This window comes from Panthera uncia, chromosome B1 (genome assembly GCF_023721935.1).
Source record: "Panthera uncia isolate 11264 chromosome B1, Puncia_PCG_1.0, whole genome shotgun sequence".
NCBI lineage: Eukaryota > Metazoa > Chordata > Mammalia > Carnivora > Felidae > Panthera > Panthera uncia.
In genome coordinates, this window is record NC_064811.1 from 11180915 (window position 1) to 11201897 (window position 20983).

The 20983-nt window shown below is 46.9% G+C and overlaps 1 protein-coding gene across 1 annotated transcript in view; it reads left to right on the top strand.

The window, feature by feature from the left end:
- Nucleotides 1–20983, top strand: part of CC2D2A (coiled-coil and C2 domain containing 2A) — a 148732-nt gene that overhangs the window by 95262 nt on the left and 32487 nt on the right. Inside the window, exons 19-28 of the mRNA XM_049630321.1 lie at nt 1247–1394; nt 4291–4429; nt 6666–6869; nt 8425–8517; nt 9828–9919; nt 12994–13161; nt 16258–16363; nt 16554–16663; nt 18174–18270; nt 18881–18979. Coding sequence (XP_049486278.1) covers nt 1247–1394; nt 4291–4429; nt 6666–6869; nt 8425–8517; nt 9828–9919; nt 12994–13161; nt 16258–16363; nt 16554–16663; nt 18174–18270; nt 18881–18979 — 1256 coding nt within the window. The remainder of the gene's footprint in view (nt 1–1246; nt 1395–4290; nt 4430–6665; nt 6870–8424; nt 8518–9827; nt 9920–12993; nt 13162–16257; nt 16364–16553; nt 16664–18173; nt 18271–18880; nt 18980–20983) is intronic.

Below are 20983 nucleotides of genomic sequence, written 5' to 3' on the forward strand. Positions count from 1 at the left end.
AATGTTTATTTATTTATTGTTGAGAAAGAGAGAGAGAAAGAGAAGGAGCACAAGTGAAGGCGGGGCAGAGAGAGAGAGAGAGAGAGAGAGAGAGAGAGAGAGAATCTGAAGCAGGCTCCAGGCTCTGAGCTGTCAGCACAGAGCCTGATGTGGGGTTCAAACCCACAAACTGTGAGATCATGACCTGAGCCAAAGTTGGACGCTCAACTGACTGAGACACCCAGGCACCCCTAAGTCACTATTTTTAGTGCTTGAAAATCTTTCTTCTTTTATTTGATTAAACAAACTGCCCCGAGGCTTTTTATCATTAATTTCCAATGGGTAGAAGCCAAATCGGTAAGTGAGGCTTACTGTTGCCGCAGTAGCTTAGGAATAGCTAACATTTGTTGAGTGGTCCAAACGCTAAGTGATCTGCATGTAAGACCCCACGTAACACAAGGCTCCTTATTCGGGTGCACTCCCTCCCTAGGGCACTTGCCTTGTTCCTCCTGCCACAAATGCTCTTTCCCAAGAAATCGTCTCACTTCCTTACTTTCTTCTGGCGTTTACTCAAAAGTCCCCTCTTGTGGAGGCCCTCCCTACCACCCCATCTAAAAGTTCAGCCCTTTCCCACCCACCCCCAAATACACATTGTCTGTATACACTCCCTAATTTATGGTTTCTCTTCACACTTCTCACTTTCTAACAAACCATACATTCCTCCCATTTCTCTTATTTACTGCCTGTCTCCCCTGCTGGAATAGCAACTCCTTGAGAACAGGGATTCTCATCAGTTTTGTGTCTTTACTGCCATCTGCCGCGCCTAGAATAGTCCCTGGAGCCAAGCAGAAGCTCAAATTAGTATCCACTGGATGAGTGAATAAATGGATGTCTTCACAGGAATCTTTTTTAGGAGGTATTATTATTATCCCTATTTTACGTATAAAGAAACTAAGGCTCCGAGAAGTTAGGTCATCTGTTTGTGGTCACACAGCTGTTAAGCGGCAGAACCAGAATATGCACCCAATGGTCCCACTCCAAAGTGCCTCATTCATTGTCACCTCTACACCCTGCTGTCAGAGAGGGAACCAAGAGGCCTATCTGCACCTCACTGCCTGAAGAATTTCAGTGCCGCTGCTGTGAATTATGTGTTCTGTCCTGCCAGCCCTATCCTCTCTGTTCCGTTCGCCTACTGTCTGCTTTCTCACCAAGACTGGGTTCGCTCCCTTTTTCTAAACAGCGTCTGTGTAATCTGGTGTCTCCCTAGGAATGCCCTTCTCATTTGAAGCTGATGGTAGCAACCAACTGATTCTCATGACCTCGGGGAAAGTGTCCAACAGCGTGGCATGGGCCATTGGAGAAAATGGGATCCCTTTGATTCCTCCACTGTCACAGCAGAACATTGGATTTAGAAGGTGATGTGTGTCTATAATAACTTGATGAGTAATGTCTTTGCATTAATGATATCCGGGGGGGGGGGGGGGGGGGGGGGGGAAGCTTGCAATATCACATTCTTTCCCTTTTTTCTCATGTGCTAGTAATTTCATGGTTTTTTAAGGTACTTGAGGTAAAGATTAAAATATTAATAGCCTAATAAATATTAGATGTTTAGCAGTGCCAGAAACAGCAAAAAGCATTTCGCCTTGTTTAATCTCTCGGGTAACTCTGTGAAGTATTCTTTTCTTCATTCTTCATTCTTCAAGTATTCTTTTGCTTCATTTTATAGACGGGGGGAAATGCAGAGACTCTGATTGCGTATAGGTGGTCCTCAGTGTGAATGATGATTGTCATAGAACCTTCTGGTTATATAAAGGTCCCTATTGTCAGTTCTTTCCCTTGATTGCTAGATCCTTAGGCACTCTGTACCTCACCTACTTACCCCTAGGCAGGCCCCACCTCCTTATGGTTGGTCCCTGTCCAGGCAGCCTGGGCTATGGGGGCCAGGTGGCCTGGGTTCGAGTCTGGCTTCTGTCCTGCCCCAACAGATGGGTCTTGAGTTCATCTTTAACCATTCTGGGCCTCCGTTGCCTCCACCATAAAATACGAGGACTTGGGGCACCTGGGTGGCTCAGTTGGTCGAGTATGAGACTTGGACTCAGGTCATGATCTCGAGGTTTGTGAGTTCAAGCCCTGCATCGGGCTCTCTGCTCTCAGTGTGGAGCCCACTTTCAGATCTTCTGACCCCCTCTCTCTCTCTGCCCCTCACCTGCTGTGCTCCCGCTCTCAAAAATAATAAGCACTTAAAAATAATAATAATAATAATAAATAAAAGGACTTATCCTGATCATCAAGAAGACAGTTTGTAAGTCACAGACTGTCATTTTCGACATGAGGGGAAACAGAGCGGGCCAGGCTCCGCTCCCTTTCTGCCTTCTCCGTCCCGATTCCGATGTCCCTGTGACGAGAACAAGGAACATCTGGTCAGCACCTCCTCAGTCAGGAGATGGGCGGTCACGTCCAGAGGAGGCCTCGAGCCTCGGCATTCTGTCCTCATTCCACTGAGTTTCACACCCGGGACGAAAGCTCCCACTCTTCAGGAGAGGAGGTAGAACACAATGTGAGAGGCAAGAGACACGGCTCCATTAACAAAGCCCTGACGCAAAGGTGCTGAGAGCGCTGGCCTCCCGGGAATTCAGTCGTGTCCCAATCCGTTGTGCGTCCGTTTTTTCCTCTTGTATTTTGGCCTCGGCTACGAGGGGTCCCCAGGTGAGTGGGAAGTGAGGCTCTCAGGCCACCCTGAACCGAATGCGCAGGCTCCTTCTCACTGGCCCCGATCCAGGGACGCGGGACGCTTCTACGCCCCGGGCAGGGTTGTAGGGATACTTCTTTTTCTTTTTTTGGTTTTATTGAGATATAACTGACACGTGGCATGAGTTTAAGGTGTACCATGTAATGATTTGATAAGTGGATATATTGTGAAATAATCACAGTAAGTCTACCTTACATCCATCACCACACGTAGCTGCAAGTTGTGCTTTCCTTGCCGTGAGAACTTTTAAGATCTGCTCTCTCAGCAGTTTGTAAATGTGCGGTGAAGTACTGTCAACTGTGCGTTAGATCTCTGGACCGTCTTTATCGTACAACGAGAACTTTGGACTTCTTGACCGCCTTTGGCCACCGCCTCTCCCGCCCCACCTCTGGCCACCACCGACCCGTTCTCTGTTTCCACAAGTTTTGTTTTGGTTTTGGGTTTTGGTTTCGATTCCAGATATAAGTGAGATCCCACCTTATTTGCCTCGCTCTGTGTGACTTATCTCACCCAGCACAACGCCCTCGAGCTCCGTCCATGTTGTTGCAAATGGCCGGATTCCTCCTTTTTTATGGTGACATCCCACGTTTTCTTTATCCACTCACCCACTGAGGGGCACTTCAGTTGTTTTCACGCCTTGGCTCTCATGAATCATGTTGTAATAATCATGGGGGCGCAGACACCCCTTTAGGACAGCGATTTTGTGTCCTTCAGGTGTATGCTCACAAGCGGAATTGCTGAATCACATGGCACTTCCGCTTTTAATTTCTGGCGGAGCCTCCGGACTGTTCTCCGGTGTTCGCACCAATTTACATTCCCACCAACAGTGCACGGGGGTTCCCTTTTCTCCACAGCCTCGCCAACACTTACTCTTTCTTGTGTTCTTTATTTTAGCCATTCTGACAGGTGCGAGGTGATATCTCACTGTGGTTTTGATTTGCATTTCCCTGATGACAAGTGCGGTTGAGCATCTTTTCACGTGTCTATTGGCCATCTGGATGTCCTCTTTGGAGAAACGTCTATTTGTGGTCCTCTGCCCGTGTTTTAATTAGATTCTTTGTGTTATTGCTATTGAGTTATGAGTTCCATATATACTTGAGACATTAATCCCTTATCAGATGTGTGGTGTGCAAGTATTTTCTTCTACCATGCACTCTTCTCTATGGTCCCTGAAATGTGTATTTTTTAATGTTTATTTATTTATTTTTTTGAGACAGAGACAGAGTGAGCAGGGGGAGGGGAAGAGAGAGAGAATCCCAAGCAGGCTCCACACTGTCAGCACAGAGCCCGATGTGGGGCTTCAACTCTTGAGTCATGAGATCGTGACCTGAGCCAAAATCAAGAGTCAGACGCTTAACCGACCGAGCCACCCACGCACCCCCCAAAACGTATTTAATAGCAGTCATCGAGCAAAGAAAAACGGCAAAACTCCTTCCTTGTGATCAGATTTTCTCCCTTAGACGTAACAGCCTCCTTAGGCAGTGCCGTCCCTGGGATTTCGCAGGCCTGAGGCAAAGTGCTCTGTGAAAAAGCCCATCTCACGGCATTAACTTCTTTTCCAGTGCTTTGAAGAGAGCAGATGCCATCTCGTCCATCGGCACATCGGGACTGACAGACTTGAACAAGTTGGCCAAGTGGGCAGCAGAGTCCAAGCTCGACCCGAATGACCCCAACAATGCCCCTTTGATGCAGCTAATCTCGGTAACGTGGCACCATCATGCACACACTGCATCTCTCCACTTGCTGTGCCAATAATAGACACAGCTCGACCCTTTACACGCGTTTTCTTTCGCATTGTGTTCTCCAGCGCGATAGTGTTTAAGAACACGCGTGCCGGGTTGAATGACAGGTTTCAAGGCCGGCTTTGCCCCTGCCTGGCTGTGTGATCAGGGCGAGCACTCATGCTTCTAAGCACTGTGACACCCTCGCAGTGTGGCCATGACGACGTGCAATGCCTCATCTCAACAGTTAGCGGGGCACACAATCGGTGTGCAGCAAATATTAGCTGTTGTTACGGTGTTGCTGTTCCTCTTACCGCTAACCTCTGTAAAACCCTAACGAAAGGCCTTGTTTGGCCCCTCCCCTGGAAAGGAACCTGAGTACAGGTGCTCAGAGTCACCTGCTCGAGGTCACATGGCCGGTAAGGACGCGGATCCAAGACCATTTCAGAGCACGTGCCCGTTCATCACACCTGGTGAGGCCTTTTAAGAAACGGTGGTTTTGTTCGTTTATTTTCCCATTTGATGATTAATTAGATTATCGTTTAGATTTAAGTATGTATGAGATAAATTGCTTGCATCTATCATAACATTCGAAATTCTTTCTTCAGTGAGTTTATAAATAAAATGGAACATTAGTCAGTAAATGATTCTCCTTGGTAGCAGATACAATTGTTTTTGCTCCCAAGGTCATAATTCCCACAAAAATATAATAAACAAGTAGATGATCCGGAAAGTGACCACAGCAACGCGTTCTGTAACCATGTTCACTAGTGGGAGTTCATCAGCAGGGTAACTGTAACCAGGATAACATTTTTATTTCTGTCATTTTCATTTCTGTCCTAGACTTTCCAAGGTAAGTCGCAAAGCAAGCTTGGGTTTATTCTGACATTTGCCTTTATAAGTTTTCCTTCCAACTCAATGATACTTCTTAGTGTGACTAAGAGAAGTATTAGGAGGAATAGACCACATTACCTAGAGCGTAGTCTGTTCCATAAAGAGGTTTCAAATCACGTTTCGATTACCATTTTAAATCAGCAACAATATAGTATAAATGTCACCTTCGTTTTTTTTTTCTTTTTAACTATTTGTCTTCGTGTAGAAGGACAAAACACAGGGATGGCCTTCCAGACCTGTCTCTTTCTTGTTTCAATTTTTTTTTCAATATTTGTTTATATTTGAGAGAGAGTGCAAGCCGGGGAGGGGCAGAGAGAGAGGGGAGAGGGGGGACAAAGGACCTGAAGCAGGCTCCAGGCTCCACACTGACAGCAGTGAGCCCAATGTGGGGCTCGAACTCAGAAACCGCAAGATCATGACCTGATGATCTGGCATCAGCCACAGTCCGATGCTCGACCAACTGAGCCACCCAGGTGCCCCAGGACCTCTTTTTATGGATTTTCACAGCAGGATCACCTCGCCCACTGCAAAGCCCTGGCGAATCTCGGCTCCCTGGCTTTCCTTCTGCGAGGAGGAGGTTCCCACTGGCAGAGCACCCAGCAGAGGGGCAAGCAGACGCCCGGGAGAGTGTAGCCTCACCCGCTCAGCCTCCCAGCGGTACCCTGAGACCATCCTTTCCTAGCCGGTGTACGGGGCAGCGGGGACTGGCGCCCAGATCTGTCTTTACTCGGTGACCAGGGCCACGAGGTGCTGTTTGGAGACAGCATGACCGTGGAGCCGGTGATCAGCCAACTGATTTGAACTGACCAGCCAATTCTGGGGCCTTTATCTACATGTGTGCCTACGTATATTTGAAAAATCACATTTTGTTAAATATATCTTTAAAGTTATATTAAGTTACATATAACATATATTAAATTCACATATTAGATTTTATGGTAACACTGTGTATATACGCAACCTTATTTCCTGCAGGCATCTAGTAATACACTGATATAACTCTCCCAATTTTCACTCTGTATATTTACATAACACCTATGGGGGGAGCATGCGTACCCAAAAAAATGAACTTTATGATTTTTTTTTTTTTTTTTTTTTTGGAAAAATGAGTTGCGGTACTTTTTATAGCCAGGACATGAATATAACGGCACCTGACTCGTTACTATTAGATTTCAACATATGTTGTCCTTAAATGCGGGATGTTTCAAGTCTCCCCGTCTAAGACTCTTAAGCTTCCATTCCCAAACCGAGAGCCCGGTGCTGGGTTTCTTGAGATGCAATCTGCCTGCCATCCAAAGCTGTGCCTCTTCTGTTTTCCATAGGTTGCTACTAGCGGTGAATCCTACGTCCCTGATTTCTTTCGACTGGAACAGCTGCAGCAAGAATTTAACTTTGTTTCAGATGAGGAGTTAAATAGATCCAAACGATTCCGGCTTCTTTGTCTTAGAAGCCAAGAGGTGCCAGAATTCCGAAATTACAAGCAAATTCCAGCATATGACCGGGAAATTATGGAAAAGGTATTCCAGGTAAGAAATTGCCATGGAGGAGTTAATACAGTAATTAAATATGTCTGTGCCATTTGGCTTGTACTATGATGAGTGTATCTTCTTGCTGTCGTGTTCTCCGTAGCGATGTTGGTTTCTCGTTTCGAACGCTTCACATAACTTTTCCATTATTTTTTTTTTACACTTAATGTTTAAGTAGTCTCTTTGCCCAATATAATGACATATAAACTAAGAGGCATTAGAATCGTAAGTCTGAAAAGTATCTTACGTGTTAATATGGGAAATTATCCTGCCACGTTATAACAAACTGTCAGTAATTCAATGCCATTTTAATCCATTAAATATTTAGGAAGCCTGGTAAACACTGTGGGGGGGGGGGGGGCCCCCCGGGGGCCAGGGGGGGGGGGGGGGGCCCGGGGGCGGGGCTGGGCACAGGCTTGGCTGTGGAGGGGTCCCTGGCAGGTGGTGAGCCTTTGAGGAACTACAGGTGAAAGGCCAGTGTAGGCCGGACAGGCCAGTGAAAGCCTGACGGGCAAGTTAGTGTTTGCTGAGGTAAATGGGGAGTCATTAGAAATGGAACCCAGTATGATTTTTTATGCAGAAACTATAGAAACTATTGGAGAATATTTTTGATGACTTGGTTCTTCTTTGTATTAGTTGGGACTCGTGATGGTAAGTGATAAAAAGCCAAATGAAGCTACCTTGGGCACCGAGAAAGTTTATTGGATGATGAAATGCCAAAATGGATTAAATATCTAAGGGGGCGTGAATGGCAGGAGTTCACGTATGCCTCAGGGACACCCGATCCAGAACCTGAACACTCACCAGGACGCAGTTCTGTCCTGCCTGGGCTTCCCTTGGTCCTCGTTGTGGGCAGATTCTCTACTTGGCTGCATGGTCACCAGCATCATCCAAGCTCACATCTAGTGGCTTCAGCCAGCAGAGAGAGAGGTGTCCTTTTGTCCCAAGCTTAAAAATCTTGGGAACAGCTGGCTTGAGTTGCCCAGGCCGGGTTAGGAGCGACCCTGGATATTGAGCTGTGGCCAGAGGACTAAAGCAGAACATGGCAGCTCCCCGGCCCCCGAAAATTTTATTGACAGAGCAAAGCACGGCAGCCTAAGACAGAGCTAACCCACCCACCACTCTCCTCCAGGGAGGCAACCCAAATCAGCTGCAGCCAGAGGCTACTTATTATTTTTGCCATTGCTCTACTTAAAATAGAAAAGACAAAAATGTAAGCAGACGCTTCGGCTAAGTTGCTTGGGTGAGCTGAGCTTCTGGGGTCTCTCTGTTATCTCTGTATCTCTGTGTCTTCCTACATGAACATCCTGAGTTGAAATTGCTCTACAGAATTATCTTCTACTTCTAAGGCAGTTCAACCAACTGATTCCAAAACTGGCATACTGCGTCAAAGATCAATTTTGAAACCAATTGTGAAGAGGAAGGTGGAAGACACATTTAGAACCATAGTTTATTACTTGAACCACATGGGATAAATTCTGTCGTCTCAAGAAGGGCATGGGGGGGAGGGGTACTAGTACTTTAAAATCATAAAATTATTCCTTTTTCATCTTAGGACTATGAGAAACGGTTACGAGACAGAAATGTAATTGAAACCAAGGACCACATAGATCCCCATAGGGCCATGGTAGCCAAGTACCTCCAACAGGTAAGGAAAATCATTTTACAGAGTCCCCACCGGGGGAACATAGCCAGCACCCTAAGACTGGGGGGAGAGTGGTCTTTATTCTTCCGAGTTATCTATGGGATACTTAACTATCACTTATTTGCTCGTAATTACAGATAAGAAATTAATTTGAACATGTGAAACACTAGGATGTATCTCAGCTTATTATCAGTGGTTATCTTACGTGGAGTATGAGTACAGGGGACACAATTTCTAAGTCGTGATTTTTCTCATATTTGAATGTTTGCATCATATCACCTTTGTAATGAAAAAGTTTTATGAGCCACGTACTAACTGCCCTAATGCACTAAAAACTTGAAATACCCGTTTGCCCTTCCTTCGTTTAGTAAATGTAACTTGTAGGAAATGCTACAGCCACTACACTACATTTTTCCCATCCAGTTGATCTACCCTGCAGCTCCTTATAAGAAAACAACTTATGACATTTCAGAGGCCCTCTATTTGAAGAATAATTAGAGGGGCATCTGGGTGGCTCGGTTGAGCGTATGACTCTTGATTTCGGTTCAGGTCATGATCTCATGGTTCGTGGGTTCGAGCCCTGCTTTGGGCTCTGCGCTGACAGCACAGAGCCTGCTTGGGATTCTCTCCCCCTCTCTCTGCCCCGTTTGCACTCTCTCTCTCTTTCAAAATAAATAAACTTTAAAAAAAAATAAAGAATAATTAGAAAGTAAACCAGTCTAAGGGTGCCTGAGTGGCTCAGTCAGTTAAGCATCCGACTCCTGGTTTCAGCTCAGGTCATGATCCCAAGGCCATGGAATCAAGCCCCACGTCTGGCTCCGTGCTGAGTGTGGAGCCTGCTTGGGATTCTCCTTCTCTGTCTCCCTCACTCTCACTCTCTCTCTCCCCTCGGCTGCCCCTCCCCCTGCTTGCACTCTTTCTCTAAAAACAAATTAAAAAAAAAAAAAAAAAAAAGTAAATCAATCTGAATAGAGGAAGAACTCCAGAATCTGAAATGTGTGTGCTTCAAGATCGGTCCTATTTTTTGCAATTATTCATTCATTCTGAAAAATTCCACTGTCATCCACCAGGAAATTTCCCAGGTCCCAAGAACAGAGCAGTGAACAAAACAGAAACCCCTGTGCCTTAGGGAGCTTACACTAACAAGCAAAGCGGGGTGATTTATAGGGGAAGAGATCAGCGCTGGGGAGGAAAGTGCAAGTGTGCTGGGACAACTGAGGTGACATCGGGTGAACACTCAAAGGGGTTTAGGGAGTGACCTGTGAAGTCTATGTGACAGGAACATTTTAAATAAAATACACGTTTGTCCTCAGGTTAGAGAATCAGTGATCAATCGTTTCCTAATTGCAAAACACCATTTTCTTCTTTCGGATTTGATAGTAGAAGAAGAAGTTCCCAATATCAGGTAAAAGCAAACAAATCTTTTGTTTCTTATAAAAATTATTTTTATTGTATTATATGAAAATTTTCATGTAAATAGAGAATTCTTATCCTTGCATGGTATGCGCTTGGGCCCCCAGTATTGCTGGGAACCAGTAAAACGTGATCGATGCCTAATGGTTACCTTAGTTGGGGGGGTTTTGTTAAGTCGCATGAGATGCTCTCCATCATATGCCCAGTAGACACCATCTCACCTCCCAAGTCCACTTCACAGCCTTTGCCAGTTCCTTGCTGCCATCAGACCACGTCTGACGGCATTGCCCTCCCGCCCACGCTCCTGCCCTCCACCTCCCCTCGCCACACTGCCCCTCACTCCCCCACACTAGACAGAGGGGGTGGCCGGAACGAGCACTGCGGCCCCAGGTCAGGGGCTGGGGGGAGGCAGAGAGCTGCTGTGTGTTTGGTGAGGGGACAGGGGCAACAGGGAAAATGGAGATTTACATAGAAGTTGGGGATTGACTGCATTTGCTTGATTGATTTCCCTATTAGAATAATCCTTACATGTTCTCAACTCAAAGTGGAAGCATAAAAGATGAAAAATAACTTTCTATACTGGTGGTCTTGTGTACCCCACTAACTTCCTGACCCTTTCTGTGATTAAATCTCTTGATCTCCTAAAAAGGTGATTTCCTATCATGCGCCTCGTCTCCACCACCAAGCTGGGAAGGAGACAAAAAATGTCTATGCATGGCAGTCCCTTTCTTGGACTTGGCCTCCGTCCATGTACAGAAGGAAGGGCTGTACCCACACAAATTCACGCAAACCCTCCCTCTTCGTTCCAGGCCCAGAGTCCAGTCACTGTATTTTTTCAGTCATGAAACTTACACTTTAGAATAGATGATGATATTTCTTGCTGTTTTTCCATTTCATTTCTTTCTTTTTTCTTTTTCTGCTTTACTTTCTGCATTAAGTTCTGAAGGCTCAGGGTATGTTCTTTCTTCTTTTAATTTTGGTTTGTTCTTAGTGTTAAACTAAGATGTTTCTATATTTAATGGTCCCAGCCGCCAAGATGTTCCCATGCTGACTCCTGGGAGGGCAGCCAAGTGTCCTGAGAAAAGGGGAGAAGTTTCGACAAAGGGAAAGGATGTGCCACGTTAGGACCCCCTGGCAAAGGTGTCCCTCTGAGGTCCCCAAGTTTGGGTTAGGTGGGTGTCCTGGCAGAGTGATTAATAAGACAGGTTTCAGTGGCAAGAACATGAACCTTGAGGGCATTATGCTAAGTGAGATAAATCAGAGAAAGACAAATACTGTATGATCTCACTTCTATGTGGAATCTAAAGAAGCCAAACTCCTAAACACAGAGTAGAACGGTGGTTACCAGTGGCTAGGGGTTGGGAGAATCGGGGAGATGTTGCTGGAGGCTTACAGACTTGCAGCTGGTAGATAAAAAAGCTCCGGAGATCTCAGGCACAGCAGGTGAATATAGTCAGTACTGTATCATAAACTTCAAAGTTACTAAGTGTCTAGATCTTAATTGTTCTCCCCACAAAAAAAGAAATGATAATTATGTGACATTCTAGAGGTGTTAGCTAACACCACGGTGGCAGTCATATCCCAGTATCTAAATGTATCTATGCCTGAAATTTAGTCGTTCGTTCTATGTCAACTATATCTCAGTAAAAATAAATTAACAACACTAAAATGTAGATAACAAGTCACACACAGAAAAAGTTTTACGGTATCACTGTCCTCACACTCTCTCTTTTTTTTTTTTTTTTTTTGGTGGGGGAAAGATAGCTATTTTTCATACCTTTACATTATGTTAACATGTGATGGGTCTGCTCTTGTTTTAAGTGAGTTAGAAATAAATATATGTAAGTATTTTTAAAAGAGGAAGAAGCTGGCTGTTTAAGTCAGAGTGACCAGAGTTGGAACCCCAGCTCTCCCCCTGGGAGCCTTCAGCAAATCCTGTCACCTCCCAGACACCTGTCACCTGTCACCTCCCAGAAGCCTCCGGTTACTTCATATGAGAACTGGGGTAAACGTTCTACTTGTCAGGATTAGAAATATTCTGCGTATGGCACCTCGCACTCTGCTTGATCATAGAAGGTGCTGGTAAATAGCAGTTGCTCTGTGAGACAGAAGACCCTGGGAACAAACAGGAGTCCCTCGGGAGCCATCCCCCCACCCAACTCCAAGGCTGGCATGTGCCCCTTGGAAAGAGGCCGCTGGTCAAGCAGGGAGGCAGAGAAGCAAGAGCCGGCTCTGTGCAGCTGGCCTTGTCCCCTGGCGCTGGGCACGGTAATGTCAGCTTGTGGATACAAAGTCACCTCTGTGCTTCTGTTCAGGCTTTGGGCCGGCATAGAATTACCTGCTTCGTGGCCCTTTCTCCCACCACGATTCCCCGACAGTGCTTGTGTGCTCCTGGAAGTGTTTGCGGGATTCTGCCTCATTGAGAGGGAAGGGATGAGGGGGCTCCTCCTGCCCTTCCCCTTCCACTGCCATCGTGTCACGGTCATCTTCCCAGCAGCCACCATTTTAGGGTATCCAGCAAGTGCTAGACCAGGGCAGGGGTGCTCTGCATACACCCCCTCACTTTATCCTCTCTGCAACCCCAGAAGGGAGGTATGATTATCCCCATTTTACAGATGATGAAACAGAGACGTAAAGAGGTGAGCAAATTTGCCCAAGGTCAAAGAGCAGACCCAGGAGTCCCCCCCCGGGAAGTGCCCTGGGGCTCAGGAGAGGGAGCACCCCTTCCTGCAGTGTGGCTGGGCCCCTGGGGCCAGGAGAGCAGGAGAGCACCTGCACAGTTGAGGGGGAGGGACCCGGGATGAGCAAGGCAGAGCACGAGGCGGAGGGGCCCGAGCACACTTTTCTTCCTCTGATCGGTAGCAGCTGAAATCCGGCTTAGTGATCCACCCCAGAGGCTCTCCCCAGTCTCGGGAGAATTCCTTGGCGATTTCCACCCTCCTTAAACAGACAAAAGAGTTTTTCAGGGGCCTTTGAGGGACCTAGGGGGAGAGTTTGGGAAGCTGTCTCACAACTTTCCAGATCTTTCTTTTCCTTAGAGTCCTAATCCTGTTCTGTAATCATTAGCATTTTGGGGCTAAGCCTTTTCAAGCTGGCAGAACAAAAGCGACCACTGAGGCCAAGGAGAAAAGGCCGGAAGAAGGTGACGGCCCAGAACCTGTCCGACGGAGACATAAAGGTGCTGGTGAACATTATCCGGGCTTATGACATTCCTGTGAGGAAGGCGACAGCAAGGTGAGAGCCGTCCAGACAGCCCTGGGATGGAGAGGACAGGGGCCCCGCCGAGTGGTTCACTTCTCTATAGCACGTCCACTCCCACCTTTAACGCAGTCGCTGTTCTGTCCAGGGATGGGGGGAGGTCTTCCGGAAGCCAAAGCCCTGTCGGTTGCAAGTCATAGACCAACTCAGTCAATTTAGGCTCAAGAGGGGATTTATTGTGTCTCAAAGAACTCAAGGTTAAGAGGCACAGCTGGGGGCGCCTGGGTGGCTCACTCCGTTAAGCATCCGACTTCAGCTCAGGTCATGATCTCACGGTTCTTGGGTTCAACCCTGCATCGGGTTCTGTGCTGACAGCTCAGAGCCTGGAGCCTGCTTCCGATTCTGTGTCTCCCCCTCTCTCTACCCCTCCCCTGCTCATACTCTGTCTCCCTCTGTCTCAAAAATAAATAAAAAACATTAAAAAAAAATTTTTTTTAAAAAGAGGCACAGCTGAACTACACAGTGGACCGTAAAGATTGGGGTGGCTCTTCTGAGGCCCGTGGTCTCTGTTGCTCACTTCCTTCTGTGGGTTTGCTTTATTCTTCTCCCTGTGAGGGAAGCCATCCATTCAGCCAGGGCACCGTCCACAAGCATCAGCTTCTCAGGAGAGAAGCTGAGGGTTCTAACTTGGGTCAGGTGTTGACCCATGGTCTAATCACCTATATAACCAGAGAGGCAGGGTCCCCAGGCCCAGGCCTGAAGGTGGGGAACAGTTCTCAGAGAAGCGGGTGTGAGCAGGGCAGATACCCGAAAGGTGTTATGTCCTAGGTGCTGAACATACACCCTCTGAGCATAAAAATGTGACTTCCCCTTAATCTGCTCTGAGAAATGAGGGATGCCTGCTGTGTTCCACGACACTGGGGCACAGGGCGACCCCTCAACCAGAGTAAGGTGAGCCTGAGTTTCTTATCCCCTTAGAGAACAGAGATGAGCAAGAATTAAAGAAAGAAAGAGTGGCTCCGGAGCTCGGGGGGGTTAGAGCACTGGTCTCGTGAAGTAAGAAGGAGCCAGAATTAAAACTTGGATCTGCCGATGCACCTGCCAGTGTAAGGAGGGAGGCTGCGCTTTCTCGCCCATTCGTCGGGTTCCAGACATTACGCTAAGCCTCTTTCGTGTGTATTATGTCACTTGCTTCTCGCTACGATTGCTGTCTCCATTTTAAGACAGGGCAAATGTCTGGGTGACTTGTCCAGGGTCATCGAGCTCGGTCTGATCCACAGAAGAACACCGATCTGGCCTGTGGCACTTTCTTTCCTCCCCAGGGTCTTCCCGTGAAATTGATCCCCCATCCAGTCTTTTGCCCTATTGTTTTACTAAGTCTTCCACCCGTCACAGAACATCTGATGTCACCCACTGTTCCCAGCATTTGGTCACTAGTAAGTGTGCATTCAAGCTCTTGAATCTCTGAGGAGCCACAGCCCAACCCCTTCACCTTGATTACGTCACGGCTCAACCGTGGGGAGTAAAGCTGTCTTTTAAAATAACGTACAGGTGTTTCTCTTATCTTTGTCTCTATAGAATTTTTTTTTTAATTTTCTTAAGTTTCTTTATCTGAGAGAAAGAGAGAGAGGGCAGGGGAGGGGCAGCGCAGAGCCTGACACGGGGGCTTGAACTCAGAAACCGTGAGATCGTGACCCGAGCCGGAACCAAGAGTCAGACACATAACTGACTGAGCCACCCAGGCGCCCCTCTACAGAATACCTTTTAAGTGTTAAACCATTTCATTCAAATTACAAGGAAGCTTAGTTGATCCTCTGTGCTCTACATTTCAGTGTAGGCTCATCCAGACAGCTCAGATATCAACTCGTGCATTAAGCCCGCCTGAATCTTGACCCTCTACCTTTGCATCCAACTGAATAGGATTTTTTCTTCTTCATCCCCCTCTCTGTACTCTGATGGCTCGCGCCCATCCCGATGGGCTAATGTGTATCCCACTGTATTGTGATTATTTCTTTACGCGTCTACCGGCCATTTTAGCTGGAGCTGCAGTGTGTCTGATTTGTCTTTGCAGCTCCAGAGTCTAACACAGGGCTTCAAATACAGTGGGCACTTCACAGATGTTTCTGTAATGCTGTAATCGATGGCATTCCAGAAAGAAAAAGGGTTTCTCTGGCAGCTGTTGTGTTAAATAATCTACTCTTATTGTCTCATGGTTTGTCCGAAACTCTTATCTGGGAAAAGGTTAGACAGTTTGGTAGAAAGAGAGAATTTCTACTTTGCCTGGTAATGAATATGAAATACTTGGTAAGTCATAAACTTCAGTACAAATATGCAGGTGCGTTGTTAGGATGAGGGGAGTGGTGGCTGGGAGAGACCCTCCGGAGGTGACCTTCGTTTCTTTTTGTTAAGAATCCCAAAAGGGATGGGGCGTCTGGGTGGCTCAGTCGGTTAAGCGCCAGACTTCGGCTCAGGTCACAACCTCACAGTTCGTGGGTTCGAGCCCTGTGTCGGGCTCTGTGCTGACAACTCGGAGCCTGGAGCCTGCTTCAGATTCTGTGTCCCCCTCTCTCTCTGCCCCTTCTTGGCTCACACTCTGTCTCTGTCTCTCAAAAGTAAATAAACATTAAAAAAAAATTAAAAAAAGAATCCCCAAAGGGAAAGAGGGCAAGACCCATACATCCTAACTCTAGCTAGGAATCTCTGAGCGCCTCTTTCCCAGAGAGGCATGGCAGGGCCTGGAGAGAGGGTCTTACTGAGGATAGGTAGCTCGAGGTTACTGGAAAGCGCAGGGTCACGGAGAATGCAGTGGGAGGGGAACTGGACGAGATGGGGCAGACTGGCCAGGGAGCTGAAGATTCGGCCACTCAGTTCCCAGAGGAACTGAGGCTCTCTCTTGTTGGGGGAACAGATTCCTCATTAGGGCACCCCCTGGGAGAGGAGTGGGTGGAGAGGACCCTTTTCTCCGTTCCGGCCAAACATGCAGGCCTAGCGGTGGAAGAAGCTTTCTGAGGTGGCAACAAACTTAAGAAAATGTCTGTCACCAGAGCCATACGTCTTCGGAGAAGCCACCTTGCTGAGTATCTCATTAGACCTTTCTTGTCATTAATTTCTGTCATACATTTTCCCTCCTAGCAAATTCCAGCAGCCATCAAGGTCTTCAAGGACTTTCAGCGAAAAGCATGCTGCCTCCCCAACCACACACAGCCCAACCCACAGTGCTGACTACCCCCTCGGCCAGGTGAAATACCTCAATTCTGGGTTTCTGCTTAGAAGCTTGCCCCTTAATAACTGCCTACAAACTTTATCATCTCTTTTCCACTTCATTTTCTTTGGAAACATACTCTTTGGTAAACATATTCTACCTCTGCTAAGAACAAAATAATTCAGCTAATTGTTCTAGACTCTCATGATCCGCTCTTGTGTTTAAGGTTTTAGTGCGTCCTTTTGTAGAAGTTTCTTTTCAACGAACGATTTGCCACACAACTACAGCTGAAGGACCAAACCCCAGCTGGAATGAAGAACTTGAACTTCCATTTAGGTGAGCATATTTTCTTCTTTAGGGAACTATAGGATATTTTGAAGAAATGTGAGTAAAATGGAGCCCCGGGGGGAAAAGGCCACAGTGAAAGGTTCTACAGGAGCCTGACACTGAGTCCCATTCTGTTGCTCTTGTACCACAGGGGACTCCGACCAAGACTAAAATGGGAAAATGTCCAACTTTTGAAACTCGGGTTCATTGTTGGGACATGCCCATGCCTCTCCAGGCTCTGGCTTTTTGTAGCCCTAAGTTTCCCATTCCCTTGACCCCATGGCCCCTACACTGCTTTTCCTTTGTTCCTCGTCTCCCTGACTCTGGAAGCTTCAAATAACCTCTCTAGTCTGGCACTCCCTATTTTCCATAATTATGCTTTCTTCCTCGCCAGAAATAACACATAGGGATTTAAAACTTTAATTAAATGATTTTAGATATTTAAAAGACTCCTTATTTCAGACCTTGATGCTTCCTTAGAAATTACCATTCTACTTTTACAGCAATCAAAACCCACAGGTGGAAGTACCTTAGAGACAGAGCAAGGCTTAGAGCCAGTTCGGTCAGAAGAGAGGGACACGCGGGGCGCCTGGGTGGCTTAGTTGGTTAAGCGGCCGACTTCGGCTCAGGTCATGATCTTGCGGTCCGTGAGTTCAAGCCCCGCGTCGGGCTCTGTGCTGACAGCTCAGAGCCTGGAGCCTGTTTCAGATTCTGTGTCTCCCTCTCTCTGATGCTCCCCCGTTCATGCTCTCTCTCTGTCTCATAAATAAATAAACATTAAAAAATAATAATAATAAATTAAAAAAAAAAAAAAAAGAAGAGAGGGACACGCACCACTATTATGCATAGAAGAAGCATAAAGAATGAGAAAACGTAAAGGCAAAATGCTTGACAAAATACACACAGTGGCCCGGTCTTGGGCCGTGCCACAGAGCAGCCAGCTTGGGCCAGGCCCGGACTCAGAGCAGCGACAGTACAGGAGAGGAACCTCGTGCCTGCACTGCGTTTGGTTATCTGTGGGGAAAGTGAGTGGGAGGCAGGGACCATTCAACCAGCCATATGACACTAGGAGGTCTATGACTGGGGAATGGTCTGCCGGAGAAGCATCTTCTACAGCCCAGTTGCTTAGGAAATCTGCATTCCGGCACGGGTGCCAGCTGGAGACTTTGAACGTAGCCTGTCCCCCCAGCCAACCCAGCTATGGCCAGCTGGCTCCTGGCAGGGCTCACCACGCAGGTTGGGGGGATGACGGGAGACTCGACGGGACAAGCCAGCAGATGGAGGGGCAGGGGGCGGTATCTCTCTGCGCGGGGCCTCTAGTCTAGTGCCCCTTCCACTCGAGTATAGGGATTATGTTATCGCATCCCAGGATAAAGATAAATATTCGAGGTGAAATCACGGCTTTTAATCCTCATATCTATGCTCATATTTGGGTATTTTTCACACTGTGAGATCTGAGTGCTCATTGCTTCCATTTTGCCCATGTTCATAGTCCCGGGTCACGTGTCCCCATTTGCAGGGCCCCCAATGGAGACTACAGCACAAGCAGTCTGCAGTCAGTGAAAGATGACGTGTTCATTAACATTTTTGATGAAGTGCTCTATGATGTCCTCGAGGTGAGTTCACAGTGTTGAGGAGGACGTCTGCACTCATTTTCATGCCCTCCACTCATTCTAAGTCCCTAACTCATTTCCCATCTCTGTGGCGTTTGAAATGTTTGAAACTTGACATGTATAAACGGGAAAAGGAAAAGGGAGGGAGGGAACTAGCTTTCTTATTTTCAGCTGAGTGTCTGCTACCTTCCAGAAATTGCACTGGGTGCCTAGCATACATGGTCTTAATTCTAGAATAACTTTGTGAAGTAGACTGTTAAATCTCCAATATAGCGGGGCGCCTGGGTGGCTCAGTCGGTTAAGTTATCTATTCTTGACCTCAGCTCCGGTCTTGATCTCGGGGTCTTGAGTTCAAGCCCCACAGTGGGCTCTGTGCTGGGCGTGAAGCCTACTTTTAAAAAAAAAATTAGTAATGGGGAAACTGAGGTTCAGAAGGGCTAAGTGACATCGTTAGGGTCACTAAACGATTAAGTCACTGAAGCAGAATGTGACTTAGGGCTGCCTAACCTAGCTCACGTAGTTTCAGCTAAACCCCCTCTACCTTCCTGTGGCCACGTTAATCAAATGTGAGGCTGACGTTCTTAAACAATTACTGCCTCCCACCTTCCTTCAGGATGACCGTGAAAGAGGAAGTGGAACCCACACCCGTATTGAGAGACACTGGTTGGGATGCGTGAAGATTCCATTTAGCACGATATATTTCCAAGCCAAGGTAAGCACCTAAAGCCAGAATTCCATGGGAGTGGGGAATGGCTGTGTCCGTTTTTCCTATTACAGCTTTCTTGGCAGGTCTGTGCCCTCCACACTGAGGGAGCCTATATGCAAGTCGTTGTCAGAAAGATAAAAAGCCGTCGATCTTCTGTCATATTTGCGTGGCTTATTAAACATCGATCTCCCTTGGAGGTAGTAGTTAATGTAGGGCTGTTCCAATCTGAGAATTTTTCTGTCATTTACATAGAAGTGAGGCAGAAGGTGGGACAAAGTGGAAACTTGTCAAAATGACAAAAGTGGAGTGGATGGACGCCAGAAACGAACTTGAAGGGAACAAGCAGGACAGTGATAGTCCATTGAATCAAGTGCATTCTATTAATGTTTCTAGAGTCCTCGCTATTTCAAACGTGAAAAATGGTTAGCACGATCTCATTCAGCTGAGACGCTCTTCTTCAGAGTCTAATGATTTTGCTTAAGGGGACCCATTAGGTTAACAACTCTGGGACAGTGAAAGATTCTAAAATGGCTTTAATATCCTGGTATTAAATCCATGGCAACAGGAGGCTTTGAGCCGCAAGACTGTAGCTAATCTCACACAGCGACTGAGGGAACGGTTTAATTCCACACGTGGCGACCACACAGAGCAAGTGTCGCCTGGGCCACACAGTCTCCAGCAAGCCTGGGGCTTGGATGGGTTGGAATCTCCAAGATAATTGGAATTGCAGTTCTCCCCCTAGACAAAGGGACAGTCTACAGGTGACGCTTCAGTGATGTGCTGGCCAAAACATTTTCGTGTCCCTCTTTGAATAGATTTTAAATGGAAACAAAAAAATTAAGAGCTCATCAGTTTGTAAACGAAAGTGCCATGTTATCCGGCAATGCTGAATTTCACACCTGGAAGGGTACTCGGAGGTAACTGCTCCAAATCCCTTCTGGATAAATGAATCTCCTTTACTGCATTCTGGTAATATCTATACTCTGTTTGAGTGCCCCTAGAAACGGGGAACTCACGACTTCATGAGGCAACTTGCTCTCTTTGCCATAGCTCTCTGCTACAGACTTCTTCCCTGAACTGTGCCATAATCTGTGCATCCCTATCCGTAGGTCCTGGTTTGGAGCTACACATAACAAGTAGAATCCTGACTCACTAATAATAGTAGGAATGACTATACTTGTCACATATTACATGCCATTACCTGCTAGTCTGTATGTCACCTCATTTAATCTCACAACAACCCAATAGGCTTTACTGTCGCCATTTTACAGATGACGAAACAAGCCTCGCGAGGTGAAGTCATTACTCAAATCCCAAAGCTTACAGGATTCACTTTTACCAACTTCCCACAATGCTCACATTGCTTATCCCTGGGGAATGAGATTGGTAGAGGGAGAGAGAACGATTCAATGTTTGGGTTTATCCATTTCAATGTTACTTCTGAGAGTGATGTTATTACATTTGTCATTTAAGTTTTCTCTGACTCCAAAGCTCGTACCCTTACGTGTACCTGCAGGGGACTTTTGGCAGTGTCTGGAGACATGACTGGTTGTCACAGCTAGCGGAGGAGCCATTGCCATCTTGTCCGTGGAGGTCAGGGATGCTGCCAACCCCCCATGATGCAAGGACAGCCCCCCCCCCCAGACAGTCAGGCCCCAAATATCAACTGTGCCCAGGTTGAGAAACCCTGTCTGAAGTCCTTGCACCAATTATTTGGAGACAGTGCCCGTTGCTTCCTGGGTCATCAGATGTGCTCCGTTCTTTCAGGTGCACTGTGTATGGCTTGTTTTTGTATCCTTGTCCCTGTATTCTCTCACCTGCCCGGGTGCAGGCTTCAGGGGAAAGCGCCGATGTAAGGAGGAAAGTAAACAACAGCTCACTTAATTCCTCGCTGGAAGGCATAGTCACTGAAAGTTGAACTTCTTTCTCTATTTCTTCTGAGACATAAATGCCGCTACAGACTGAAATGAAAACCGGATTCTCCATAAGTCGGTGAATTTCAAGTTCCAG